This window comes from Rhipicephalus sanguineus, chromosome 7, assembly GCF_013339695.2.
Source record: "Rhipicephalus sanguineus isolate Rsan-2018 chromosome 7, BIME_Rsan_1.4, whole genome shotgun sequence".
NCBI lineage: Eukaryota > Metazoa > Arthropoda > Arachnida > Ixodida > Ixodidae > Rhipicephalus > Rhipicephalus sanguineus.
The window spans coordinates 159,629,337-159,646,392 of record NC_051182.1 but is presented as its reverse complement, the minus strand read 5'-3'; the positions used below and the strand labels follow the sequence as shown (position 1 = coordinate 159,646,392).

General features: G+C 43.2%; 1 protein-coding gene across 1 annotated transcript in view; it reads right to left on the bottom strand.

Moving 5' to 3' along the window:
* LOC119400400 (ATP-binding cassette sub-family C member 10) overlaps positions 1 to 17,056 on the bottom strand; it is a 45,339-nt gene that overhangs the window by 960 nt on the left and 27,323 nt on the right. The window contains exons 11-19 of the mRNA XM_037667421.2: positions 14,945 to 15,032; positions 13,361 to 13,520; positions 12,047 to 12,262; positions 11,735 to 11,862; positions 9,025 to 9,194; positions 8,146 to 8,306; positions 7,059 to 7,312; positions 5,896 to 6,163; positions 54 to 166 (exon numbers count right to left, since the gene is read on the bottom strand). Coding sequence (XP_037523349.1) covers positions 54 to 166; positions 5,896 to 6,163; positions 7,059 to 7,312; positions 8,146 to 8,306; positions 9,025 to 9,194; positions 11,735 to 11,862; positions 12,047 to 12,262; positions 13,361 to 13,520; positions 14,945 to 15,032 — 1,558 coding nt within the window. The remainder of the gene's footprint in view (positions 1 to 53; positions 167 to 5,895; positions 6,164 to 7,058; positions 7,313 to 8,145; positions 8,307 to 9,024; positions 9,195 to 11,734; positions 11,863 to 12,046; positions 12,263 to 13,360; positions 13,521 to 14,944; positions 15,033 to 17,056) is intronic.

The following is a 17,056-nucleotide window of genomic DNA, read 5'->3' as shown; positions in this document are numbered from 1 at the left end:
TGCACTTTTGATGGCAGTGCGAAAACAAAACAAACCTGGGTCTATGCCCTCACCTGTGGGCTATCACCAGGATAGTGGTGTCTTGGAATGTGCTTCGAATCGTTTCCTGAATTGCACGATCGGTCTCGGCATCTATGCCCGCAGTTGCCTCGTCCAGGCAAAGGACCTGGAGAATCATTACCACGTTCACGACTCGTTACCATGTTTGTGGCTCGTTACCACGTTCGTCACACAAATGCCGGCAAAAAAATAGGAAACAAATTATGGTTGCAATAGCTTTACATCGAGGAGGTTTTAAAGAAAAAAAATTTGCAGGAGGGTAAGCTACCACGGCTTAGCAGCAAATGTGAAGCCAGCACTTTACCTCACATACATAGCCTTTTCAGTAAGTCCCAGTTAGAGATAAGTGGGATGGATCACTGACAGATCTGTCTCACTTATCCATAAGCGGGACTGATCCATCTCAGTTATGGAAAAGTGCAAGTGGGCAGTCCCACTTATGGAGAAGTGGCATGGGTCAGTCCCACATACGGAACCAATACCACTTACAGAACAGAACACTGAACTAATTATGAATCAATGTACTATTTACATACTAGGGAAATTATAAGATAAAAAAACTTGTTCCCAATGAAAGTGACACTTCTAGCTGAATACATATGTGGCTTCCGATAAAACTTAACAGGACATAGAGACTTTGTAAGGAAACTGGTAATGTAAGGACACGTTGTCAACCGGTATCTTTCGGGGAAAATTAGTTGACTTAGGCTCGTAGGATGTATGAGGAAAGCGTCTAATATTTTCCACTATAAGCTGATGTTTCATCGTGCCAGTAGTAAGATGGCAGAGGTCCAGTTTCACACTTTTGGGGAAATCATTTCCACTGCAGCAAATTTTTCTTCCTTTGTCCATGCACTCGGAAAATCCCTCTATCTGCCTCCAGTGCAAAAACACAATGGTGGTTCAGGGTGCAACGTTCTGTTGCCCAGTACAAGGCTTCAAGGTAAATTTTTGGCCTTCACGGTTATGGTTTAATGATGCCTCAACACAAAAAATGCTCACATTATGAGTTTTGAATCTACGTTAATGAACCCAAGGTGATCAAAATTTATAAAGTATCCTTGGCAGGAGAACCGCTCATAATGCCTCGTGTTTCTCTGGGATGTTAAAGCATTTTGGTTCCATTGAAATGCAGCTGCAGCTGAGGGGAATTAAACCCGTGACCTCGTCCAGAACATCACAATGTTGTACCTACCGAGTCAATATCGGCTCAGCTCAGCATGTAACGAAGGGGTATTTCGACAAATGTGTCCAAATTCCCCAAAAATCAGAGAAATTCGATATTTGCTCAATGCCTTCACAATTACTTCTGTAGCTTCAGGCATCTTAAGAATGGCCAAAGGCATCATTTAGGACAGTGATTAAGAACGTTAAATTAATTAACTTTTTAATTAGTGGTGTTAGGCAGTTATGTCAAATAGGAGAATTGAAGTTCTTCACGCAAAGAACCCATTGCAGTTTGAGATATTGAAGAAGCGGCCTCTAGTAATTATTCTGGCGTAATGAAATTCAACCAAATATAACGACGAAACTGAAACTGAAGCATCGATGAGCACAACAAGCAGACGACCAGAATGACGTCACTGTTCAAGACAACAATTACGGAGGTGTAGATCTTCTGCGTTCTTCAACGTATGTGCATCATGCACGCTATAACTGCAAGCACAGCCCGCAAACCCCCCACAACAAAGTCGGTTGGTGGTTGATATAACAGCGCTCACTCATTCTGGACATCTCAGATGAATATGGCAGTTGCACTCTTCTGCGTTTCGGTTGCAGTTTCGCCGCTGAATTTGGGTGAATTTCATTACTTTGCAATTTTTACTAGAAGCTGCTGCTTCGAAATCTCAAAGCTGCAATGAGTTCTTCGCATGAAGGACTTCAATTCTCCCACTTCACATAACCGCCTAACTCCACTAACTAAAAAGTGAATTTAACTTTCTTAATTTCTGTCCCAAATCATGTGTTTAGCCATCTTAAGATGCCTGCAGCTACAGAAGTAATTGTGAAGGCATCAAACAAGTGTCGCATTTCCTTGATTTTTCGGAATTACAGACTCATTGCTTGAAACACCCAGTATATTGAAGTACAGTAGCTAGTTGGGCGAGTCGGTATACTATATGCATATGCTGTACATGCAGTTGTGAGTCAGTGCTTGTGCTTCGTCGTATCTTCATCTAGTGTTTATGTTATTTCTAGGGGTGTGCGAATATTCGAAAGTTTCGAATATTCGACGAATATTACATTCGAAATATTCGTATTCGATTCGAAAATCGTGTATTCGAAAAGTTTCGAATATTTGATAACTTCGAATATTCGAATATGCGATTCGATTATCATGCATAAAATAACTCGTCTTCCACATTTCTGCTGCGTTCGTATCATAAAAACGTTGCCAAGAGGAGCGATAAACATCGTAAGTACACGCAGGCACGATATCTGCCTGCGACGAGCGCCCCAATACGTATGATTTATTGCTGGTGCATCTGCGACGTGCAGCGCTGTTGGCGATCATGTAACCGTACATTTTCAATATTATGCGGCCGTAACGTGCCGCACTACCACTCGTTCACTATGCGGGACCACTTCTGAAGAAAGACAGTGACCCATGCGACTGGTGGCGGACTGTAGGCACCTTCAGATACCCCAGTCTGGCAAAGCTTTGCCCCATGTACCTCCCTATACCAGCCACTTCTGTTCCAAGCGAGCGTGCCTTTTCAGTGGCAGGGGGGGTTGTCTCTGTTAGAAGGGAGCGCCTGCTGCCTGATCATGTGGAGTAACTCATATTTCTTCATGATAACATCTAGTCATTATTTTCATTGTGCCGTGATATTTGATTGTGTTGTGATGCGCATTGTGCTAGCCTGGACATTGTGTTCTGGAGATAGCAGTGTATGTTGTGTTGCCAGTCAGGCTATTAATGTTTTATTTTTAAATAGCTACATGTTAAATAAAATATTGTTACTGTGGAGCCATTTTTCCTTTGATATTCGATATTCGATTCGATATTCGAAGGTGGATATTCGTATTCGATTCGTATTCGAAAAATTTGATATTCGCACACCCCTAGTTATTTCCTTTGCGCAGTGTGTAAAGATGAATATGTATGCTTAAACGAAAGAAGGAGAAATTTTCGAGGGGCTCATTTCTGTCAGACACAACCAAATGAATCCAACAGAGAATTAGGCAAAGGAAAGCATAGGGGGCATCAATTGTTGTCTTTAACTGTAGTGTAGTAATTGTGATGTAAATTGAAATGAATGGAAGTGGTAGAAAAACCACCCTTTTCGTCGGTGGGATCCGAACCCACAACCTTCGAATTACACGTCCGATGCTCTACCAATTGAGCTACAATGGGAGGTACTTCCCTGTCCATTTCATTGGGTATTTCTGTACGTGTAATCGCCGGGAGTGTTAGCCGGCACCACTCGTGTAGCCAAGGCGGCGAGTGTGGAACACTTTTTGCTGATGGCATCACGTGGCACATGAACTTTGCACGAGGCAGCAGCTGAATATCTATGCTTGTAATAGATATTACATCCCTATCAAACATGTTTTCGTGTACGATTGCATTTTGTTCAATGTTTGACTGCTTCGTATAACTATCTTAATCTGCACTTTCTTTTGCAATCCAACATTTCATTCCACCTAACTGCTGACCCTGAAACAGCTGTTCATTGCGAAACATATTCTCCAACTCACCCACCCATGCCTTGTACAGAAGAGCCCTGGCAAAGGCCAGAAGCTGACGCTGTCCTGTGCTCAGCACAGAAACGCGCGATGCCGTGTTCAGAAAATCATTCTAAAAAGACAGGGCGTGCAAACACGGACACAAGAAAGAAGTCAGGACACCACAAACACCGACTAACAACTGAAGAGAAACACAACGGCAGAAAAGAACGAAGGCACGAAAACTTATCTGTGCATGCCCATGCAACAGGCGAACCTATCAATCCGTCACGCGTGGGGGTCTACGTGGAAGATAACTGTTAAGTAGGGGTGTGCGAATATTCGAAATTTCGAATATTTTTCGAATAGTGTTTGCTATTCGATTCGATTCGCACTGAAATTTTACTATTCGAACTATTCGAACTTCCCAAAGACAAATGCAGTCAACGTCCGGTTGAAAGTGGTCCCTTCAGATTTTCAATATGCTTCACCTCATTACACTCTCGTATTGCGGCAAAGCTGCCTTTCAAGCTCCGTTACGGTCGAACTTAGCCAAGAGACAAAGTTTGATTGGAAGTGGTCCCTAGATTTTTAGTATGCTTCACCTCATCACACTCCCGTATTGCGGCAAAGCTGCCTTTCAAGCTCCGTTACGGTCGAACTTAGACAAGAGACAGTCAACGTCCGTTTGGAAGTGGTCCCTAGATTTTTAATATGCTTCACCTCATCACACACCCGTATTGCGGCAAAGCTGCCTTTCAAGCTCCGCTACGGTCGCAAATGTATTAACTCAAGAAAACGCTGGTTCCAATATGGAGATGAAAGATGTGGCAGAGTTGGGGGCTCAATTAATGCTGTTTTGGACATGAAATTTGGTCAGGAAGTCCAAAAAATCGGACGCCGAAGCTTTTTAGCATCCAAAATTTCAGATGCTTTTATATATTGACATCTACGAGGCTGATTTAGAACTCCGGACTTGAAGGGAGCACACCCTTGTCTGCCACATCAGTTGGCCTTCCACAGAAGTTGAAAAAAGAGGAGAGGCTGAGGAAATGGCATCTTTGTCTATCACGTGTAAAGTGTTGTCGGCAACACTTTGATTGCACCAAATCATGTACATAAACACAATTCAGCCTCTACATTGCCTCATTCTTGATAAGAAAAACAACTATGAAATATGACCTCACCAGCGCTTTATCAACCTAGCGAAAAGGAACACTTTCATGTTGCTATCTCACAAGAACATACTTAGGGATTCTCTGCAACTTTTTCTGTAATTTCACTTCGAATTATTCGAAAAATGTTTGAGAAATATTCAAAAATTATTCTAAATTATTCGATTCGATTCGCACTCAATGTTTATTATTCGAATTCGCTTCGCACCCAAAATTTTGCTATTCGCACAGCTCTACTGTTAAGGCATTTGATTTCATCTTTATGCAAGTTAATCGATGGTTGGCTCACGCATGCGCTGCCACTATTCTCGATATGCCATGCTTCAATCATCAGGCGCGTTTCTTCATTTCTATGCCTGTTGCATAGGCATGTGCAGATAAGTTTTTGTGCCTTCGTTCTTTTCCACTGTTGTGCGTCTATTCAGTTGTTAGTCGGCGTTTGTGGTGTCCTGACTTCTTTCTTGTGTCCGTGTTTGCATGCCCTGTCTTTTTAGAATGAATACTTACCAACTAGGTCAGCTCTTTGTTATTCAGAAAATCAACCCATGTGTATAACACACGTAAATAATCGCAGACAGCGATGCTCAACTCTTTGTGAAAGTAGCCCCACAAGAGGTCTGTTCAATCACTGGCAGTTGAACTTATGCCCTCTGTTGCAGCACAGCATGGCTTCGCAGCAATGCATGCAAACCTGTGTTGGAGCAACACTGCCGAGACGAAATATGCGTAGTTGAACCTCAGCATAACAAACATGAACAGAAACAAATTCTGAAATAATATAACGAAGCAACGTTAACATGTTACAGCATGCAACAAATATCACAAAATAAAACAAAAAAAACAACAAAATAAAAAAGATCACGGCACATAATAAAGGTATTACTGCGTTGAATTAAACTTCGTTTTGACATGCAAAACCTCAGAATTTAATTAGTGAACAGCTGATCTTTACCCAGCTGTTCAGAGTAAAACTCAGTTTCAACTCACTCACCCGTGCCTTGTACAGAAGGGCCCTGGCCAGAGCCAAAAGTTGACGCTGTCCAGCGCTTAGCACAGAACCACGTAGCCCCAGGCTCGCTTCGAGGCCCGTGCTCGCCGCAGCGCTATTGTTGCGCAGCGATCGCACGGTGCGTCCCAGCTGACACCTGTCCAGAGCCCGCCAGATCTGGCTGTCCGAGTGAAGACCTCGAGGGTCCACGTTGTCTCGCACCGATCCCGAGAACACGAACGGATCCTGTGGGATGGCCGCCAGCCGAGACCTGTGACAGTAGCGATCCGTGATGGAGGGAGGTCTCTTTAATACAGAGCCTTGCTGAAAGTTTGTCATGCAAAAGCCAAATTTTGTCATCCACCTGCTGGCAGCAGGCCTGTTGTTGTAACTGCAAGTATGTTGCCTTTCTAAATGCTTTATTTTTTTGTCAAAAACACTCACGGAGCAAGAAAACCTGTCTGTAAGGCAGTATGAGTAGACAAAGCGTCTCAAGATGTCACTACCATTGCTCAGTATCATCATAATCATTATCAGCCTATTTTACGTCCACCGCAGGACGAAGGCCTCTCCCGATGATCTGTAATTCACCCTATCCTGTGCGAGTTTATTCCATTTTATGCCTGCACATTTCTCAATTTCATCTCTCCACCTAACGATTTGATATCCTCAGCCACACTTCCCATTTCTTGGTATCTCTACTGTCGCTCTAAGTGATCATCATTTATCTGTTCTTCTCATGGCATGACCTGCCAAGGTCCATTTTCTTCTCCTAATATCAGGTCTCCTAATATCAATAATATCTCATAATAATACTATCTCCTTCTCCTAATATCAATATCAACTAGGATATTGGTTACACCCGTTTTTTCTCTGATCTATCCTGATGTCTTGCTATCCAATAATCATCTGGTCACCTGGTACTATAAAACAAGCCATCAAGTGCGTACCGGACGTGCTAATACTATCTATGGTAGACTCTCATTAAACGAAACCTGAAGGAGGCAGGAAACTATGTTCCATTTTACAGAAGTTCCATTTACTGAGAGATGGACAAGGGTGCAGAATTCAAATCTATGAGACCAAACATGTCGGAGGCAGTTCCATTTACGAGAGATTTCCATTTACTGAGAGTCCACTGTAGTTAATTTTCCTGCGGAACATACCTGACTTCCTTGGGATTCACGCGAAGAACATCGATGCCGTCTATGTAGATCTGCCCACTCTCAACGGGCGTGAGCCGAAACAGAGCCTGGAGCAGGCTGGATTTTCCTGCGCCCGTACGGCCCACTATGCCCACCTTGCAGCCCTTCGCCGCCTCAAAGCTGACGCGACTGAGTGCAGCAGGTAGACCGGGACGGTAACGAAGAGTCACCTTGCTGAACTTGACTGCACCGCAGAACGGCCATCCAAAGGGAGGCTGCAGAATGTTTGACGTTTGACTACTGTTACAAAAATAACTTAAAGGGACACTAAATAGAAAAACGATATTTCTCATATTATTAAGTTACTCTTTCAAATATCGAAATCACCATGCTTGTCGCGGGAAGACACTTACCGTACAAATGCAGGTGGCGACGCCACCTTGGGAGAAAACGCCTCCTACCCAGCTTGTAGCTAGACGCAATGTCATGGAACATTGTCAATGGATCCTTTCTGAGGTCAATGTCCCCCCCAGATGCCTCACCACCCCCGCACGGTTCGTGCATTCACGTGCAAGGGTGTGAGCGCCTAAAAAAATGTTTTTCAATAGACAGATGAACTAAATGAAATTTAACGCGCCTATTCAGCTTTTCTGCAGATTCCAAATCTCTATTTTGATTTTTAATAGCTACATTAGAACAAAATATATGCAATTTCTAAAATTAATTTAGCATACGGGGCTTTTTGCAACTTCGCCTTGTCAAACACAAAAAACAAAGTAAGTGGCAAGGTTGCCAGAGAGCTGGTCTAGCTGGTGATGCTATTTATTTTCTAATGAAGTTGTTCACCAAATTGTAATTCTCAATAATCATAAATAGTATGCTGCAAAAATTTTTCACTCTTGCTGCCGCCCTATAAGAAATATGCTAAATAAATATTTTCAAAATTGAATATCTTTTGTTCTAATGCAGATATTAAAAATCTACTTAGAGATTTGGAATCTGCAGGAAAAACTGAATAGGTGTATTGAATTTTATTCAGTTCACCCAACTAATAAAAAAAAATTTTTTAAAGACCCACGTCTCCCTTTAAGTAGGCGTAACAACATACCAGGATGCCACCATCGAGCCTCTCCTCCTCGAGTCCCTTGATGTACTGGTCAGCCCGCTCCATGCTGACCATCTCTTTCTCGGTGTCCGTGAATGACGTCACCAGGCTGCTTAACAGGGACGTCACCGACAGTGCGTACGACAGCGCAAGGCCCACAAAACCTGTAGTATGTGCAAGTGTTAATGAGCACCCAACACGAACAACTTTTATTTATTTAATAATACGGCAATATTTCACAGTGGGCCAAGCAGGATTGGGACAACAACAATACATCACAATAGGAACAGGGTCTGAAAAGAACAACGTGGGCACAGTGCTAACTTCCAACATTTACTAGATTTTTTGAAGCGGTGCATATAATAATACTATAACATAACAGACAGCAGTGCACACGCAGGCGCATTGTACAGGATGAGCAGAGATGAGTGTGTGCAGAGATGCGTGTGTGCATCTGAGCATGAGAAGAGATGCATGTGTGCATAGAAAGTTAACATATGAAGTCAAAACAGTAGCATAAAAATTTTTTGCTTGCAAGATTTCGCTACTGTTTTGATTTCATATCTAAACTTCCTATGCGCACATGCACCACTGCTGTTTTAAATGTATTCATCTCGTACAATGTGCCTGCGTGCGCTGTTATCTGTTTTATACATATATGTACCACCTCAGAAAATCAAGCAAATGTTGGAATTTAGTGCAGTGTTTGCATTGTTATTGTCAGTCCTTGTCCTTATTGTGTGCTATCAAAGTGAATATGAGTTTTTCAAGTTATACGTTTTGTGTTCTTTTTCATTCTGTGCAGTTTTGCACTCTACTATTTGCAAGCGTGGATTCCAAATACACCCAGCACACCATTCTTTAGCATGAAACGAATCTGACCTGCGCTGACCCCACGGACCTGGTGTTGCACCACGGCCAGGAAGGCGACACCTGAAGTGAGCAGAACGCCCATGAGTTGTAGTCGCAGGTTGAGCCACTGGGACGCCGCCTGTGATGCAAACACAGCCTGCTGGTTGACTGCTAGCTTGTGCAGGTTTTCTTGGCAGAACCTGAGAGCAAAGTATACGAGAATTTGAGTAGCACGTATACAAGTGAGTATACGAGAATAGAGAACATACGAGAATAGAGTATGCGAGAAGCAGGTACGAGAAGACTTTATCATTGAACCTTAAGGAAAACCAGCAGATAATGAAGCCAAGGAAGGTATAGGCATGTTAATTGTACTGTTTTGAGAACATTGTAGTAATTGTGATATAGATGTGAAGAAAGTAAAGTAGATGAAAAGACACCTTGGCGCCAGCAGGGACTGAACCTGCAACCTTCGGATTATGCACCCGATGCTCTACCAATTGAGAGCTACGGCGGCGGTCGTCCCCTCGTCCACTTTGTCGGGTATTTATGTGCAAGCAAACCTGGGAGTGTTAGTCAGTGCCGATTGTAGCCAAGACGGCGAGTGTGGAACACTCTTTTCATTTTGCCAGCTGGCATCACATCAGTTGTCAAATAAAGAAATAGAGCTGTGCGAATAGCGAAATTTTGGGTGCGAAGCAAATTCGAATATTGAAGTGTGAGTGCGAATCGAATAGAATATTTTTTGAACATTTGTCGAATATTTCTAGAATATTTTTTGAATACTTCGAAGCAAAATTGCAGAAAAAGAAGTTAGAGAGGATTCCTAAGCATATTCTTATGAGATAGGAAGATGAAAGTGTTTCTTTTCGTTAGGTTGGTGAACACTGGTGGGTTGGTGTTTCATAGTTGGCTTATCAAGAATGAGGCGATGTAGAGGCCGAATCGTATTTATGTACATGATTTGGTGCAACCAAAGTGTTACCGACAACACTTTACACGTGATAGGCAAAGATGCCATTTCCTCAGCCTCTCCTCCTCCTTCAACTTCTATGGAAGACCAACTTATGTGGCGGACAAGGGTGTTGCTCCCTTCAAGTCCAGAGTTCCAAATCTGCCTCGTAGACGTCGATATATAAGAACATCTGAAATTTTGGATGCTAAAAAGCTTTGGCTTCCGATTTTTCGAACTTCCTGCCCAAATTTCAGGTCCAAAACAGCATTAATTGAGCCCCCACCTCTGCCACATATTTCATCTCCATGTTAGAACCAGCGTTTTCTTTAGTTAGTACATTTGCGACCGTAACAGAGCTTGAAAGGCAGCTTTGCCGCAATACCGGGGTGTGATGAGGTGAAGCACATTGAAAATCTAGGGACCGCTTCCAATCGGACGTTGACTGTGTCTTGGCAAAGTTCAACCGTAACGGAGCTTGAAAGGCAGCTTTGCCGCATTATAAACATGTAATGAGGTGAAGCATATTAAAAATCTGAAGGGGTCACTTTCAATCGGACGTTGACTGTATTTGTTTTTGGGAAGTTCGAATAGTTCGAATATTAAAATTCCAGTGCGAATCGAATCGAATAGCAAACAATATTCGAAAAATATTCGAAGTTTCGAATATTCGCACATCCCTAGAAATGAGCCCTCAAACTTCCCTTCCTTCATTCTTCAACACTGAAGTGTCAAGAAGCAGGCTTTGATAAAATGACGATGTTATGATTAATATGCTTTTTGGCACGATGGAACTACAGTAGACTCTCGTTAAATGGAACCTGAAGGGACCAGGGAAATGTGTTCCGTTTAAGAGGAGTTCCATTTACTGAAAAAGGAGCAGGGGTGCTGTGTCCAAGTACGAAACCAATCATATATTAGGAGTAGTTGTTCTGTTTAAGCAGCAGTTCCATTTAAGAGATTTCCGTTTACTGAGAATCTACTGTAATGGCTATAGAGCAGCAGTGCCAGTTTATGGGAACATTAAAATATGTACATAAATGGATGACAGATGTTCAAGTGCTGCTTGATGTTTACATATAAAGTAGAATCTCCTTAACCCCTTCACTGTCGATGACGAGTTAGCTTGTCCTTAACTTTCTGAACAATATTTAGCTCTTTAAGGCCAATAAACAAAGAGAAAGTTTTTGTCTTTTGCAATGTAGATTAACCATACTTGTACTACATATTGTAGAAACAGCGCAGATGAAACGTGATGGGTGTTCTTGCAAGCCTTCCGTTTCTTTGAGTGAAAAAGAATAGACTTTCTTCGAAGCTGCGGTTCGGCGGATGCGGTGGCCACAATGATTTCACTTATTTTGTGAATCTCTGTCTGTATTGGTTTCTATTTTCACCAATTCTGCTAATTTCAGTTACATTTCATCATGACGTGCTGATATTTACCATTGCATTCGCTGTTTTTTAGTGCCTAAAAGCAGTTATACCACGAACAGATGCCTGAAAAGAAGTTCTCTTAAGCCAATGTACCCATATCCTGCATAAATCTTGCATCTCTTCGCAATAAGTTTTACTTAAATGTTAGTGCTTGTCTGTATCTGCCCTCGTCCTCGACACCTTTTTCTTTGCATTTAACTCTTAAAGCATCATGAAATAGCACTACACAGCAGGCAGGGACAATACTCGGACAACGCTCAGAGTCTTATCTCATCTCTGCCAATGTCGTGCTGTTGAATTTCGGACCGTCGACTAGACCATGAGTGAGCACTATCACGCTTGCATCCATCTCACCTAGAGACCGCCTTGAAGCTGTGAATGACCGAGAGACCAGCGACCGTCTCGGTGAAGTGCGAGTAGACGGGTGACAGCGTGATGCTCCCCAGACGTCTCAACTCCCGTGAAGTCCAGCGGTAGTATTGCTGCAAAAGAAATGATGTCAACATTGGTACAGCGACAAATTCACTATGACAGTGATGAAAGAGGGTGGACGATCAAACATGGACACAGGAGAAGGGAACGAGACATCTGAGTTGTGTCTTTCTTTTCTCCAGTGTGCCTGTTTGCATGTTGTTCACAGCAAACACGCATCACAGGATGTCATACCTGGAGAGAGTGGTACGCAAACGCCAAAGGTATGAGCAACAGAAGGACCCAGGGCAGGCCGTAGGAAGTGACCACCAACGTGCCTGCCAGTGCCACGCTTTGTGCCAGCACAATGTTCAACATGAACGGCAGCGTGTCGTCGATCGACCAGACGTCCGTCGAGAAGCGGTTCAGCACCCGACCCACGGGCGTGGCTTCCAAGAATGACAGCGGTGCCTGCATTGACGAGAACAAGTGCAGCAGGTTACTCATCTTGTGTTCTGCACCTATGCATAAGTGTTATGTGGGTAAAGGTAACATGAATACAAACATATAGAAGTGTGCAATATATACACAGATCCCATGGCCCAAAACTTGTGGCAAGCGTTTGCTGCGCGCCTCCACAGTATAGGCCTGTTTGAGTCATATACAGCAACCGAACCAGTTCATTAAGTGTTAAGCCCTGCAAATTATTACAGCAGCGCAGCAGTGGAGTCCTCTGAACCATGCCGTTAATTTCACAAGGTGTAGGAAAGGTGTACAAAAGGTGTTGAACTGGCTGGTTCAAGATTTCTCTGCACCCTCCCGGCTTATGCATTGGCTTGGTGCAAGCATGCAGGCACATATAAGCAACATAGCAGATTATGCAGTGCACGGGCATAAGCACTGTTCAAGGTTTTCAAGTCCTGTTGGGTCATGATTCATCACTTGATGTTGTTGCCAGCTGTACACCCCTACTTCCCTCTTTGCAATTGGACTTAATACATTCGAGAGTTGGCAACTCTAAGCTTAACATGGTAAAGATATAGATTATGCAGATCACAGTGCATATGGCGGAATCTGTGTCAACCGAAACCTTCATAGTGTGGGTAATTAAATGCCATATAACTAAGTGCTGTGCACTCGATCTTCTTTGTTATCATCCTATGCAACATGCAATCTCATGCAATATTGCATAGTATATCAGCCACACAAGTCATAACAATAATCCATGTCAATGTTTATGTCTATGCACTGCAGTTTCACACGCCTTGCCAAAAGGCAAACAGCAGCTCATGCGAACGAAAACTGTGACATTGATGCAGTGGCCGCACGAAGAAAATGGCAATGTTTGCAGTGGCGCTGACTGCTATTTTCCTCTCTTGTTACAATTGTGGCTTAATTAAAATTTGAAACTAGAACGTTTACGCTTCTTGAGCACATGTGATGTTCATAGATATTGAACGAGACAGTAGCTGTGCCCACAATGATTGAACTTTCTAAGGATTTGAAAGAACGTCATCACATAAAAAAAACGTTCGAGTTGTCTCTTAAAGAAACGCTGCACTTACTTACCTTGAGCACCTTGTCGAGAAGCAAGTCATGGACTTTGACCGCAGCCACAATGCCGCCGTAGGCAAACGAGAAAGCACGAGCCAACGTCAGGAAACCATTGGCCACAGCTAGGCCACCATAGATTGGCAGGAACACATTCATGACATCACTATTAGTGTCTCTGGAACAGCAAGAAAACAACAGGATGTGTTACTGTGATTCCAGTTTAAATAACCTCTGAGGTGCTTTGTACACATTTGTGTACACAACTTGTCTTTCCTAGCTGTGCCGACTAGTAGCTAAAAAAGAGCAAGATACATTGAGCATTGGATGAATTGAACCTCCTGCGTAGTAAATGTGTCTTCATTTAACTTCATTTTGCAGTGTACCGTTGCATATGATGACTTTGCTGAAAGCACTACCACGTCCGACAAGTTGTTCGACGTGCCGCTTTCCGTGAGCCACGTCAAAAGTATTTTGCTGGAAATTATAACCTAAAGCTAAATTGTGATGTATTTCTAGCCTGAGATTTGATTCTATTTATGCGAAAACAGAAAATGAATGGCTTCGGAATAAACAGATATGTAATTACAATTTAATTAGCATTAATTACTTCAAAACATATAAATCAACATATTACGACATTATTTTTGTTGAAATAGAATATCGAGTGTCTCAGGATAATGTTGTGCAAGTTTGACGCATTTACAGACAGTTCTTCATAAGTTGCTCCTGTAAGGGTTAAGAATGCTTGTGCACACTGTATCGAGCAGACAATAGAATAGAGCAAACTTCCTACAAGGCACACCATGAAAAGCTTGCAAGAGCGCACATTCATATTGCCGACGCATAAAGACAGCTCGGCAGTTTCAACTGAAAGGCAAAACCTTTCACACCGACACACGGTTTAGTGCCCTCGGACAATGTTCGCTAACTAGCCGAACTCATGTTTAACAATGCAACACCCTGCTGCCAAGTTACCATGGCGGGTTACACACAGAAACTTAACTAACAAGCATGCCAGAGTGATTACAGGGCCCATGCATACAACATTCATGCCAAGTGTGCAACATTAAACATTGCCCTGGCTACACTAGTTAGTCAATTGAGCACAGCTTGATGGTGCATCTAAACAAGACTGAACGAGTGAAGCACGAGAGTTGCACATAAGTTGTGCTCAAATTGCATGCTTCATTTACGCATCTTTTGAGCTTACATTTGAGCTTACTTTTGAGCTTACTTTTGAGCTTATCTTTGAGCTTACTTTTGAGCTGCGCCTGTTGAGTTCAACTTGAGCAAAGTCCAACTATGAGTCAAGTTCAACTCAAGAAGTTGAGTTCAACTTAAAGCACATACTGAACTTAAACTTAACAAACTTGGGTCTCACAACTCTTGAGTGAAGAGAAACTCTTGCACAACTCTCGCATTCCGCTCATTCAAACTCGTTTCTTCTTGTCCCTGTATTTGCATTCTTATGATAGTGAAAGAGTCACAGAGTAATTTTTCCTTAAGTAACTTGTCGGTCAAGCATTGACAATCATAACAAACATAGTTTTGTCATGCGCACCTTAGAAACTTGTGAAGAAGCTGGGAAAGAAGGGTCACCTGATGAGACGATGATTTTGCAGATTGTTGGTCGTGTTGGCCCAAGAGACCCACACGGCAAGCCACCAGTCAGTGGAGGTGCGGGACACTGCAACAAAGCATAATCTTTTACTTTTTTTCACAAGAAGCTTGGCATTAAAGCTAGCTTAGATGCAGCAAAGTAAAAGGAAAAGGAACATGCACACACCAACAAGATTTTCTCTAAATGCTGAAATACAGCTGTCGCATACTCGCATACTGTTCTTTCAGTTGAGATCAGTAGCTACTGAACAACTTATCATGGTTGGAAACCTTGTTTGCTCAAGTGTGCAAAGGTTGACCCTTATATGCCCACACTCAGAAAAAATGACAAAACAAATATTTGTTTTCACAAAAAGTGTACTTCTACCCTCAAAAGAAAGCACAAGTTCTTTATTTACTACCAGGTAAACGCAACACTGTTTTTCAAGCCGTCCTATACACAGAGGACACTGGGCATTAGGGGTGCTATGTGCGGGTGTGGTAAGCCTTGAAACATTTCACGTGCACATCGACACTGCACTTCTTCCTCTCCACGATGTATTTCATACAAAGCACGCGTTTACCCGGAGTAAGCGGTCGGCATTTTACATGCACTTCTTCCTCTCCATGGCGTCTTTCACACAAAGCACGTGTTTGCCCAGGCAAAGCGGTCGGCACGTGGCAGCATGAAAAGCGAGCAATGTGTAGGCTTGCACACGTTGAGAATGAGTCTTGCTTGATGTGCTGTAGGTGGCGCTAGTCATCAGCTAAAGAAATAGCGATGTTAGAGTGCATCAAAGAAGCGTCCTATACGTAGGACACTGGGCATATATGGGTTAATTATTTGGAGATACTTTTTATAGAGACCAGTCGCAGTTTCAGATTAAGAGAGTGCTGAGTGAGGTGGGACGAGGCTGGTTCTTTATAAACACAGCTGGCCATGTGATCACGCAGAAAAATGATGTGTGTTGCACGTGGGAACACGTGCACATGAACACTGCACTGGCAACTGGGGCAGAGAGTGTACACAAGGAGCACAGCAGCCAACACAAACTCTTGACGGAGGTGGTTGTTGGTTGTTTACATTCAAACCAAGTTGATGTCAATTTGTGAGGTGCAGTGTTTCGTGCTCAGTTGCAGGCACACACTTTAAAATTTGTTTTAAATATGTTCCAGGATACAGTATCTATCGTTGATGTTTTGGAGATGATGATGAAGCGATTTTGCCTTTAAAATTTTGTGACTATGCTCCTTTAAAGGGGTACTGACACCAATATTCGACGGAGAGTTTACTCTGCCATAAAAATCTCCTCTACACAGATAGAGCCATGAGAAAGTGTGAAGCTCAGTAAATGCTGATAAGACATTTTATTTTGACATTAAAGGGGTCATGAAGCACCCCTTGGGCTTGTTGAAAAAACACATCCTGCGGAAAGCTGACATGGCTATGAACTGCTCTGCCAAATATTACAGTCGTGCGCGCCGCGTAAAGACCACAAGCGGAGCGCCAAGTTGCCGTTTCCTCAGAAGCCCTCTTTTGAAACAGAGGCCAGATCTCACTCTCGTTGGTGGGCAGGGCGTCTGCACGTTGACGTCGCGGATCTGCCAGTTTACGTCGCAAGAGACACAGCATGCTTGTTGGCCGATAGCCGACGTAAATCGAGAGCGGCGTTCGGATCAGATGCGCTTCTTGCCGCGGGGTGCCACCACTTGCCGGCGCCGCACTCCTCAGTACACGGTAGCCGCACTCGCGCACGCGAATCGCAGCGGGAGGTGCGTTCGCATTTCATGACGCGCGCTGACGTAACTTCTTTCCCCCGTGCCATCCCTCCCTGTCTAGCTTCCAGTGCGCTCGTCGGCACGAGAAAAGAGTGAAAGCGCTGAGAGCGTGCGCCAAACCCCCGTAACTCTGCTCATTCTTGAGGGATTCGAGAAATTTTTGCGGCAATTGATTCGGGAGGCAGTAAACTCCGATATTGAGGTCATTATATCATTACTTGAAAAAGTGGTTCGACACTGTAGAAAACAATAAATAAACGCAGCCAGCCAGAAAAGGCAAAGAAGAGGAAGAAGTGAGAACACGTTCTATCATGGCGACACGATGGCTCCTGG